The sequence below is a fragment of the Macrobrachium nipponense genome, chromosome 43 (assembly GCF_015104395.2).
Source record: "Macrobrachium nipponense isolate FS-2020 chromosome 43, ASM1510439v2, whole genome shotgun sequence".
Taxonomy (NCBI): domain Eukaryota; kingdom Metazoa; phylum Arthropoda; class Malacostraca; order Decapoda; family Palaemonidae; genus Macrobrachium; species Macrobrachium nipponense.
The window spans coordinates 33219384-33231677 of record NC_061104.1 but is presented as its reverse complement, the minus strand read 5'-3'; the positions used below and the strand labels follow the sequence as shown (position 1 = coordinate 33231677).

The 12294-nt window shown below is 34.6% G+C and overlaps 1 protein-coding gene across 1 annotated transcript; it reads right to left on the bottom strand.

The window, feature by feature from the left end:
* LOC135213870 (uncharacterized) lies at window positions 1-480 on the bottom strand. Its single transcript, XM_064247969.1, has one exon. It carries the CDS (start codon window positions 478-480, stop codon window positions 1-3), a length of 480 nt encoding a protein of 159 aa, XP_064104039.1.
* Between the last annotated feature and the right edge of the window lie 11814 nt (window positions 481-12294).

The following is a 12294-nucleotide window of genomic DNA, read 5'->3' as shown; positions in this document are numbered from 1 at the left end:
TCACTTTCCATAATCTTTTTTCATTAACTGCCACAATATGTCAATTCCTTCCTCATCAAGAGCCTTCCAGGCTTCTGCAGGTATGCCATGTGGTCCCACTGCTTTACTATTTTTCATCTTTCCCAGTGCCACTCTAACATCAGTTTTCGTTATTTCTGTTACTGGTCCACAATTTGTGTGTCCGTCTCCTCTTAGAAATCTTTCATTTTCTTCATTCAATAAGGCCTCAAAATATTCTTCCCATCTTCTTATTATGTGTCTCTCATTTCTCAGTATATTACCATCCTTATCCTTAATCTGTCTTATGTGTGTATCCTTGGTATTCTTATTTCTCATGTGTGCTAGTTTAAATATCTTTCCTTGCCCTTCCTTGGTATCTAGCTCTTTGTAAAGCTGATCATATGCTCTATCCTTAGCAATTGCTACAGTTTTCTTTGCTAATTTATTTGCTTCCTTATAGGCCATCCAGTCCTCTTCCATTTGGGTCCCCTCCTACCTTTTCTTTGCTTCTCTCTTTTGCTTTGTTGCATCCTTCACTTCTTCACTGAACCACCACGTTTCCTTATTTTCGAACATCTTACCACTACTCTCACCCAATATTTCTCTAGCAGCCCTCAGTATTATTTCCATCGTTCTCTTCCTCCATTCATCAACAACCCCAATTTGAGTTAGTTCCTCTAATACTTTTTCTTTAAACTGCCTACAAAGTTCAATCTCTTTCAGCTTAAACCATTTAATCATTTTGGCCCATGCATTTTTTTCTTCCTTTTTGTTCAATCTCCATAACCAAGTCCATCACTACCAAACGATGTTGCACACTCACATGGTCTCCTGGTATGACCTTACAATCTTTTACCTCGCGTAAATCTTTCCTCTTATACATAAAGTAATCTATCTGGCTGGACCTTCCGCCGCTTTTGTACGTAACTAGATGTTCTTGCCGCTTGGTGAAAAAAAAGTGTTTGCCAGTACCATATCCTTGGACACAGCATAATCAATAATTCTCTCACCCTCTGCATTTCTTTCATCATAGCCATACCCACCATGTATACGGCTGATCACGATTATTCTGGCCTACGTGCCCATTCAGATCTCCCCCGACAAGGCATCTTTCATCTGCTGGTACCTTTTCCATTATAGTCCGATTCTTTACCCTTGGTAATTAACGATAGTTAGCCAGTCCATTCGCTAGTTGATATCTTTTACTTTGTATAATTGCTTGTCGGCACTTTATTGAGGAATACGCTTATGTAGTGGTTGTCTTTATTATGATGGATCTCTCGTTCTGATATATATTATAACTCGTTAGCTTACATCTTAGTTCTATTATAAGCATTATTGTGTGATGGTTTATTAAGTATCAATTCACTTCATTAGTTTTATTATAAGTATTATTGTGTGATGGTTTATTAAGTATCAATTCGTCATTGTGTATCTTAGTTATATTACGTACCTTGTTTATGTTTGTCTTGGACGTAAGTTAACTTTGATGAATCATCTGGTACTTACGTTAGTCCCGTTGTTTGTGTTCCTCTCTTGATGATAAATCTCCTGTAAGACTGGTGTTTGGTGACTTGTCTCTCGTACTTGATAATTATATGCTACTTGTATATATTATTATACTTTTATAAAGGATACCCAGCAAAGGCAAGTCAGAGTATATTTAGGTTAACCATTTTATATCTGATATTATATTCCCTTAATATTGAATTGCATTGTTATTACCATACATTTATATTGGGTTTTCTCTTGTCAATTGCAGAACCCGAGTATGGCGTTTTGGATAGTGCCGAATATATTTTAATAAATATAATAAGTTTTGCCTTGCATTTAATTGCCCTCACTTGAGTTTGTGCTAATAGCTGCATCCCACTTTACTATATTATATTTCTAGAGTGTTTACCTACTCTGTGTTACACCTGTCATAGGTTCACTGTCGCCATTATTTAGCAAAGAACCTGGATATAAAATATCACATAAAACCTATGCACAGGCACGTAACAATATTTTGTCAGCAAAACCAGCGACCTCTAATTATATTCGTGGAAATAAATGGGTACGTTGATAAATGTTATTCCACTTAGTTTAGTATGAATGGCCGTTTCAAAGTTTGGTTGAAGATAAGGATTCGGATAGGATATGGGTTAGGGTAGGTACAAACAGGAAAGGAGATCATACAAACCAATTATCTTAAGGCTTATTAATTTCTACAACCCTATACTACGTAAATTAAACTCAAGACGAAGTTGACGATAGTTATTGCCCATCTACCATGCCGTCTGTTTGAACAAGGCCTAAAAAAAACCCCGCTAGGCCTATCACTAACCCCCCAAAAAAAGCCTATGCTAGGTCAATGGTTCTTATCACTTCCTAAATCAATTAAATCATTGCTTAACTAATTTGAAGGGACAGTTAAATCTATTTATTAAATCTATCTGTCAAATATTTTAAATGGTAAGTAAAATTAATCAGATTATTCAAAAGATATTAAAATTTCTGCAGAGCTTATGCTAAAGAAAATGGGGTATAGTTATTTGTAACTCTTAGCAGTGACTTTGTTAGTTAGAAAATGGATATGTACAATATAAATCTACAACACCCACATAGACGTCATCACTATTAAAGATTCATTCTTAAATATACCGACTGCTTACTGTAATTTGGCTTTGCAAACATTATTGTCAAAAGGTAGTGAAATACAGGTATAGTGTTTCTAAAATATCATATCATATACACCGTATATACTCGAGTAACGTGCGATCTCGCATATCATGCGACCCTCAAATTTTCACCAATAAACAGTGGTTGTGTCATGTACCATGCGAGTTCCTTTTCCGAGAGCGTCAGTTCATAAGGTTGGTGGTTTAGCATGCTAATGGCAGAGTCATTCAGATGTGTGCTGCTGCTAGTCAAGATACGGTAATTTTCTTACTAATCTCGAGAATTGAATAGAAAATTCCAAGACTAAAAAAGAATCCAAAGATAATAAAATAATTGTAAAAAATAACACGCCTTGCAGTCCTAAATCATTCTCTCTCTCAGGAATAAATACTGTAATTTGAGTCTTTCACCAACGGGTGTCAGTAAATGTGTAGACATTTTGTGCGTTTAAAAAAAAATTGCAGTACACACATTCTTATGTTTCGGTTTTTGGAATTTTTCAGATTTCGGAAATGTGAGGTCAGATGCATAATCAAACAAACATCACTACTGCAGCAAAAACATTTTTTTCCCTTTATGTTTTGCATTATTGTTATTTATTAATTACAGTTTATTTAAATAAATAGTAATATAATACTGTTAAATGAATGTGAGATAATTCAGATCACCTATAATAAAATAGTGGGACAATTAATACCATATGTTCACTAATAGCTATTATTTTCAAAACAAACATTCCGTAAAACGCAAAAAATATATATATGTACATATCAAAATATAATAATGTTTTGCAGTTCTACTTGTGAATTTTAACAAGTATGACTATATAATATATTTCACCATATCGATCTTGAAGTTGAAGAGTCGTAAGACTTTGAGGATGGTCCGGGAAAAGGATTTGTACTTTGTGATTACGTATCGCTCCACTACAACACCATGTGGTATTTTCATACTACTATATTGATGACGCATCGCTACGACACATTGGTATTTTTCATACCACTATACATTAAAGTTAAAATGATCATATTACATTATTGTTTTCACGAAGAAATAATTAAATAAAGAAAACTGAGTAATTTTTGCCGTCAGCAGTCAGAAAATCACGAACATGGTAACGTTCAAACCTAGTGCCATCCACGGCATGTCTATAAATAGAACAGATGCAGAGGGCAGTCATTGGATAAACCGACCTGCCATGGCTACCAACCAAACCCAATCAGGTGTTAGTTATACTACTCTGAAGTTTCCTTAGAAATGAACGTGTTTACAACCACGCGAAGCTTAACGATGATGTGTTTTTTTTTTGGCATACAGTACGTTAGTTTTTGAGTTTTTTAGTTGATGTATTTTACTGATTACATTGAAGAATAAGAATGATTCCTTCTCATACTTTTAAATGCAAAACTGGTTTTAAGATTCTTCCGCAACAAGAAAAGAAAAGAAAAAAAAATTTCCTTTCTTTTAGAAGATAAACCATTTACTAACGCCGGTTGACGACCATTGCAAAAACAAAAAATTTAGCTCTTTAATCTCTTGGAAAAAATGTTAATCTTTTCTGTCTCGCTGGTCAACACCCTATTTTATATCCCCCGGCGACTAACAACAACATTATTATTTGTTTGTTTGTTATATGTTTCCAAGTTGCAAAGGTATTACCTGTAGGTCACAGCACAATTTTTTATTTTTTAACAGTGTGTGCCCTTTACACACACACACAGGTTGCACGTGTGCTAATACCAATTATGTTTCAGACTCAAAGTTTAACACTTACAGTATAGTTGAGAGGAGAGTTAGAGGTAGAGATTTCATCCTTTTAAAATTTGGTACTGGTCCCTCCCTTAAATTGTTTCCTTCTTTTGTTGTTGGTTTGTAAACCCAATTTCATGCAAGCACTTTACGAAAATGATTCCTGGTAACGCCACCTAACCCAATAATTTTTTTCCTTGCACTTGTAACAAACTTGCGTCTATCTGCTGAATTTCCTTTCCTTGCCCTAAAAAGGCCAATAACAGTTCGCCGTATAACGCATCGAATCGAAAATCGTACCACATTTGTTAGGCGGTTTTTTACTTATTTCCCGTTTTCATTTTCCCTAAAAACCAGCTCTCTAAATTTTAAATTCCAGTTTCATTTAGCTTCCTTGCCAAATCAGATGAAAGCTTGCTTTTGATATCTTTGTTGCACCTGCTAAATTGATTCTCAAACTTTAAAATTTTCATTTTTCTGTTTTTCACACACCATTAAAAAAAACTTGTACGCGTATACCCAAGTTCACGTTCTTCATGGGACCGAAGGACACGCCCGCAGGGGAACATCTCTATTGGTGTTTACGGAAGCTTGCTGTGCAAGACAATGACAATACGGAACGAGTTATCTCTGACCCATTTTATACGATTTGACCAAGGGTCTCATTGATCTTGACCCAAGTGGAAGAAGTGGCACCCAGCAGTTAATGCCAGATTCTCCAAGATTGTAATTTTCTTCTTCTTCTCGTTAGTGAAGCGAAGGTAGCCGGGTTCAAGGAGAATTGGCAGAGCTGGAAATGAAAGGTCTTGGAGTCGTCCGCTCATAAAATGGTTTGACTTTAATGACCACTGGCTAAAATACTACTCTTTCTTTTCTCTCAGGAAAGATACCGTCAATTCCAATTTTATCAGTATCGTTTTCCTGATTAGAAGACAGACAGTAAATATTTAGGACGTACCAAGGCTTGGGCATTCATTAAATTTTTTTATTATCTTTGGGGATTTTTGTTTAATCTTGGGATTTTCCATGATCAACTTTTTGGGAAATAGTTAAGACTAAATGCGATTATTTGGAGTCAGCATTGTAGCAGGTTCTGCTGCCAGCGCACAAGCTAACTCAATGAAATCTGGGTAAGCCTAGCATCGCCAAATAAACAATAGTTACTAAGTTACAAAATGAGCTGGAGCTCCTCCTGGCTGAGGGCTTGTTTTGGTCCTTCCCCGTGTTTGATCGCATATCTGCCAAATTTGATTAAGGAACAAACAGAAGATAAAAACGCAATTTTCTCCCATTATAGATATCAAAATATCTATTCCGTTGACGCAGAATTTCTAAATAAATTACGTAGCGGGTTCTACCGATTGAACAAAGTTTTTTATTTTTTTTTTTTATGCAATAACAAGAAACGGAGGGTCGGATTTTCTTTTTATCAACATGGTATCTCATTTTGGGTGGGGCTGTTGCGAATGTGTTTCAAACAGTTCCCACGTGTAGTTTAAATCCATACTACACATCTTGATTTCTTAATTAAATTATCGTAAGGTTAGACGAATTGGTAGAGCGAAGGAAATATGAAATTAAAGCAGAACAGACGTAAGTTTGACGAGTGAGAGAAAATAAAGGCAATCGTATAGACATAGGCTTCCTCTCGATCCTCTCTGACAAAATAATAAGAATGTAGAAAACAATGACTGAATATTGCTTGATATGGCCGAAAGTTTTGGCCTGGACTGAAGTGTGGTAGTGACTTTGACACGACGACTTACAAGTTATTCCTGCAGGTCATCTCAACCGGACATGGATCGACACAAATTCACAGACGAGAAAGGGCCAATCGTTTATACAAAAGAAATAGGGTAATGGAAAATGGCTAAATTGCCCCGGGCCTAATTGTTTGTCCCATACAAAGAAAGCTTCTCGCTTGGACAGCTGTAATATTTGAGGTAAGAAGGGAGAAGGGAGCGAGAAGAGATGAGAGAGGAGAGCGAGAGAGGAGAGGAGAGATGAAGAGAGAGAGGAGAGAGGAGAAGAGAAAGAGAGAGAAGCAGGTTCAAAAGGAGGGCCATTGGAGGAGCAGGGCGCCGCCGGGACCGAAAATAGAAGGAGATTAAAGTACTCTGGCGGAATGAAAAACCCCTTATAAAATTCGATAAGTTATAAGACCTCGGGGTTTTGTCCTCAAGGACATTCAAAGGTCTGTTACACACGGCCAGTTGTTGTTTTCTTTTTGTAAAATAAAATTAGCATAAGGGCAGAATTTCTTTTACAAAAGCCACGCCAGAGAGCTCCGCCACAGTGACAAAGGACTATACCCTTCCATATCGAATTGACGATGTCCTATTACAAAACGATTGCAAGGTAGGATCGAAGATGAAAATGGATCAAAGATCTGGAAGATGAACGAATTAGGATGACTTCCCACCAAAGAATTGATTGGAGAAGAATTCAGAGCAGTATTTTGATGATCACGGACACGGAGAGCGACCTTTGGGAGGATTTTAGTTCATTAATTTTTATGCATTTTTTTTTTACCTTTAATCAAAGTTGTTTTCCACTTACCTGTGTATCCCTTAAAATAAAAAATAATAGTTCCAAGTAACAAATGTTTCTTTTAACCGAGGTAAAACACAAAAAGGAAAAAAATCCTTCTGGTATTGTGCCTTAAATTCAAACTGATTTGGAAATTATAGAGGGGTTAGTCTTAAAACAGTTTAAAACATGTTGTAGAACAACCCAAAATAATGCAAATGGCGCTAACATTCGCTCTTTTGAATTTTAAAATACAATAGTAATATTGAGGAAATGCATTAACAATAATTTATTGGATATAGTGAAGTACAAGAAGGTAAAGCATAACTTTTTAAAAGTTAAAATCTACGGTTTTCCTCCGGTAGTGAAAACTATCGCAATCTGACCGATGTTTGGCAAGCATAGACGGACGCCGCTAATTTTATACCGCGTGTTATGATGCGAACCCCTTTACAAATGAGGTTTTCAAAAGTTGCAATAATATGCGAAGTATATTACGGTAGGGAAGTAAAATAATTGGAAGTTCAAGCTGAAAGTCCCAAATATAAAAAATATTTAAAGGGCATGAAGTTTATTTCTACAATTATATAATTTTGTTTACTGTATATTAGTTTAAACCAGATCATGTCAAAATTTTTTATATAACGCAGTTAAAAAATTTTTGCCATTACTGTAAACCAATTAATAAATAATGTACAATCAAGTACAGCACCAAGAATAAAACATCTTTTTTTTTAAAATTAAAAAACAAGAAACAGGTTTAGGTTAAAACTTACCTAATTATACTTATAAACTGGTTAGAAGTAAAATATGTGTTACACTCAAGGGTTGAATAAAAATAAAAAAAATCCAGAATTCTCATTGACTTTTATTTCTTTTTTAGGACATATCAAACATAGTGGTTGTCTATAATAAGCTTTATTAAATTTTTAAAGTGGTCAACCACTATCACCAACCAATCTCAAAACAACATGCACCCCGACCACACTAACTGGCATGTCAAGGCAAAGACATAACCTTGCAACTTTTAATCTTGAAAAAAATGAAATTTATTTAATTTAAAAGGCTGTGGGCATCATCTGTACATTAAATTTAAAAGTTTAAATTTTTTTCCTTTAAAAAAAAACAAAAAAAAAAAAAAAAAAACGGGCCATTACCACCAAGTCCTTTATAATACTGCAGATTCAATAATTAAAACGTTCCAATAAATTTGAAAGAAGTGTGATGCTTTATCAATCATTTGGGAAAAAACAAAAAACCAGCAGGATATGGAATACAAACTGCTTGGCCACAAAAGTATAAAACTATGCAATTTGCGAATTCAAATTTTCTTACCGTGGAGAGGCCGAGAAAAATTTGAAAAAGGACAAAAAAAAAAAAAAATTTCCGTTTTGACCTTCGAACAAAACTGTATTCCGTGAGGACCGAGGTAAAAGAAGCAGCAAAACAGCCAAATTTTAAAATTCCAAAACGCGGTAATTACGAAAATTAGGGTAGCGTATCTTAAAAATTTTTTAACAACCGCGTGGCCAGAGGAGGGAAGTATGCTCTGTTGAATGCCGGGCAGAAACAGTCCTGAAAAAATCAAATCCTGAAATACAAAACTGTAAAATATGGTAATCCAAAGAATAAGCGGCCTTTGGAATCCGGGAACATTCCAACGCTTTTCATCCATGGTCCTGGCCTGCAAAATCATTCTGGTGAAAGCATTTGCATTTTTAATCGAAGCAATACCAAAAATAAAATGTTTTAACAAAAGGGTTGCACTATAATATAAACGAAGTTTTGAAATTGCAACGAGAGAACAAATGAAAAATTTCGTAAGGGATTGACAAATTCCGAAAAAAAAAAACATGAAATACAAGGTACGTAATAATAACAAAAACCTTAATTCCAGTTCGAAACGAGCGGACAAAAAATTTGGATAGTTTAGTTATTTCAGGATGTAAACGTTAATTAATTAAACAAACATGGAAGGAAATCGAAAAAGCGACGGCAAACTAACTGGTGGAATTGAAGAAAAGCCCTCTCCTCACCGATCGCGCTAGTTTACCAGTAACCAAAGCCATTTTGCCTGTTGAAAACAAAACGGGTTCGAACGAGAGATGTGCACCGAGCACTCAAACTGGCATTTCTTATCAACTGGAACTCTTCCAAAGGATAATTACTAACTTAAGAAACTTTTATATTTCTTTTGTCAAGCATTACTGGATAAAAAAAATTGCAGTAATGTTAGCAACCCATCCAGCATAAAAAATTCTATTAACAACCCTTAAACCGCCGACCCGGACGTATTTTACGTCCGAACCATTTTTTTGGGGGGGCTTCTTCGGGTGGGCCGATACTTGGAACGTATTTTACGTCGACATACAAAAGTTTTTTTAAAAATTTAAAAATTCGCGGAAAAAACTTTTTACGAGGCCTACCAGCCGAAAACTCTTGAATCACCCGCGCCTTGGGGGATGCTGGGAGTTCACAGGATCAAGGTGTTTGTTTTTTGTTTACCCAAGCGTTACGCAGAGGCGCGCAAGCGCGAATTTCTTGTTTCCTTTGCCGCAGCTACAAAAAGTATTCTGTGACACATCTCTGAAAGTTATTTCGTCACTTTTTGACATCAATTTTTGTAACCATTCTTTTAAATTAAGCCGTTTAACATAGAGTATTAATATATGAAAATGTCGCCCATTTGTATGTAGAATACAACAAAAAAATACTCATGATTGTTTAGCTTTTATCAGTATTTTAAGATATTTTTCATATAAATCACGATAAGGCAACCAAAGTTTCAACCTTCGGGAGGTCAACTTTGAACTCTAACCGAAAATGGTCGAAAAAACGCAATTGCAATTGTAAGCTAAAACTCTTAATATTTTAGTAATATTCTAATCATTTATACTTAAGTTTTGCAACGAATTGGAAGTGGTCCTAGCACAATATTTCGATTTAATTATGGTGAATTTATGAAAAAACTTTTTCCTTACGTTCCGCGCTGGTAACTCTTCCGGAAAATCAATCATACATGCGATTGTTGTGGTAATGTTTGCACCATTTTAAATTCAGCCGATTACATAAATGTTTTATTTTAATATGAAAATGTGCGCCAACTTTTCATGTCACAATTAACAAACCATAAAAACAAACCAAACCCTGGTTGTTAAGCTTTTATTCAATTTTGAAATAAATTTTTCATTTATAAAAAAAATGATAAGTGACCAAATTTTCAACCTTCGGGCAATCAATTTTGAACTCTACCGAAATGGTCGAAAAGAAAAACGCAATTGTAAGCTAAAACGAAGCCTATTATTCTAGTAATATTCAAGCATTTGACCATTCATTTTTGCAAACAAATTTGGAATTCTCTTAGCCACAATATTTCCGATTTATGGTGAATTTATGAAAAAAATAACATTTTCTTTACGTCCGCGCGGTAACTCTTGCCGAAAAAAAATCAGACGTGCGAAATTGTTGGGTAATGTTTGGCAACCATTTTTAAATTAGCCCGTTACAGAACGTTTTAATATTATGAAAATGTTATTCTGTTCGCAATTTCCATTGTATAATACAACAATAAATAGTTGAAGGTTGGTAGCTATTGCTCATTTTCGAACGGAAATATTTGACATATTTAAATTCACGATAATAGGAAAAAAAAACCCCCCCCCCACGTTCGAGTTACAAAAGGTAGTGGTCAAATTTGACTCTACCGAACAAATGGTCGAAAAACCGCAATTGTAAGATAAAACCTCTTCAAGTCTAGTAACTATTCAGTCATTTATCTTCAAACGTTGACGTGAAACAAAGTTCGAAGTCTCTAGCAACAATATTTTAAATTTATGGTGAAATTTTTTAAAACAAAATTTCCTATTGCCCTCCGCAGCCAGGCCGGATTCTCCGCCACCAAATTCTCCGAAATGCCGTAAGTACCCAGTATTCTCGGAATATTTGCTCCGTTTCATATTAGGGGCATTTTCAATCAGAGTGTTTATATTATATGAATAAAATGTGCGCATAATTTCCATGTAAAGAAACAAAACGAAAAAAATATTTTGAAAAAGGTTGTAGCTTTTCATTATTTCCGAAAAGTAAATTGCATATAAAAAAACAAAATAGCTATATAAAAATTCGACATTCCAGGTTCAACTTTAGCTCGTTCAGATTTATGGGCCGAAAACTGCATTGTTTTGGTAACCGATAATATTCTTACAAGTATAGTAATATTCCAATCATTTGTCTTCATTCTGAAACATATTGGAAGTCTCTAGGACAAATATTTAGGGGTATTATGGTGAATTTTTAGAAAAAATAATGTGTTTGAACGTAAGCGCAGTTACGAATTCCATGCATTATTTTGTGATAATATTTTTCTCTGTTGTTGCTTTTAATCGTTTTACAATAATGTGTTATATATCAAAATGATCGCAATTTCGTGGGCAACATTACAACGAAAAAAATAAAAAAAGTAACTTGTTACCTTCAAAAAAAAACAACCGTTTTGCTCGCACAGCGCGAGTTTTGGAACTACAATTATATATTGAAAAAAAATTTCCGTTTTTTGGCCCGCCTATTTCATATATTCGCATTATTTATAAGACTGATCAATGATAACTTTTTTCATTTCTGCATGGTTGCATAACTAAAACTTCAAGCAAGCAATGACAAAAAAAAGGAGCCACAAAAATTTGAACTCTTAATCTTGAAAACTAACTAGCGCTGCTGTGGATTTTTTGAAAAAAATATTTTTTTCCTTCCCGCCTACGCTGCGCACTTCCAAACCCACCCTCCGGCCATACGAGAAAGTCATTTTTTTAATTTACTGCTCCGGCGTTACAAGGGGTTAATACATGAAATGCTTGCGGTCATTAAATAACAACCCTTCCCAAACTGGCTTATTACTGAGTACTCGACCAAGTTTTTTAAAGGGTGTGGTCAAACCAAAACCAAAGCATATTTTCACTCCCATGCAAACAATAAATGTAAATTTGAAAAATTTTCTTCAGCTTTTAATTAAAAAAAAAAAAAATAAAAAAAAAAATAATAATAATAAAAAACTCCTCTGCTACTGACAAAGAATAATGGTAAGCGCAATTAAAAACGATTTCCCCAAAACAAATGCCCAGCATCAATACTAAATACTGTTTTATCTTCCCCTCCATTGAAAAACAAAAAATTAAAAGAAAAAATCTTATTTCTTGTAGTCCTTAATCTTTTAACTACGATTTCATTTAACTCGAACAAAAAGTTGATAATTTTTCCCCTTAATTCGATACTTTCATAGAATTAAACATTTTCTTAATAAATTTAACTTCTCAGCTTTGGGCAAGAAAATGGGTGCAATTAAAAATGCTAACTTCAAAA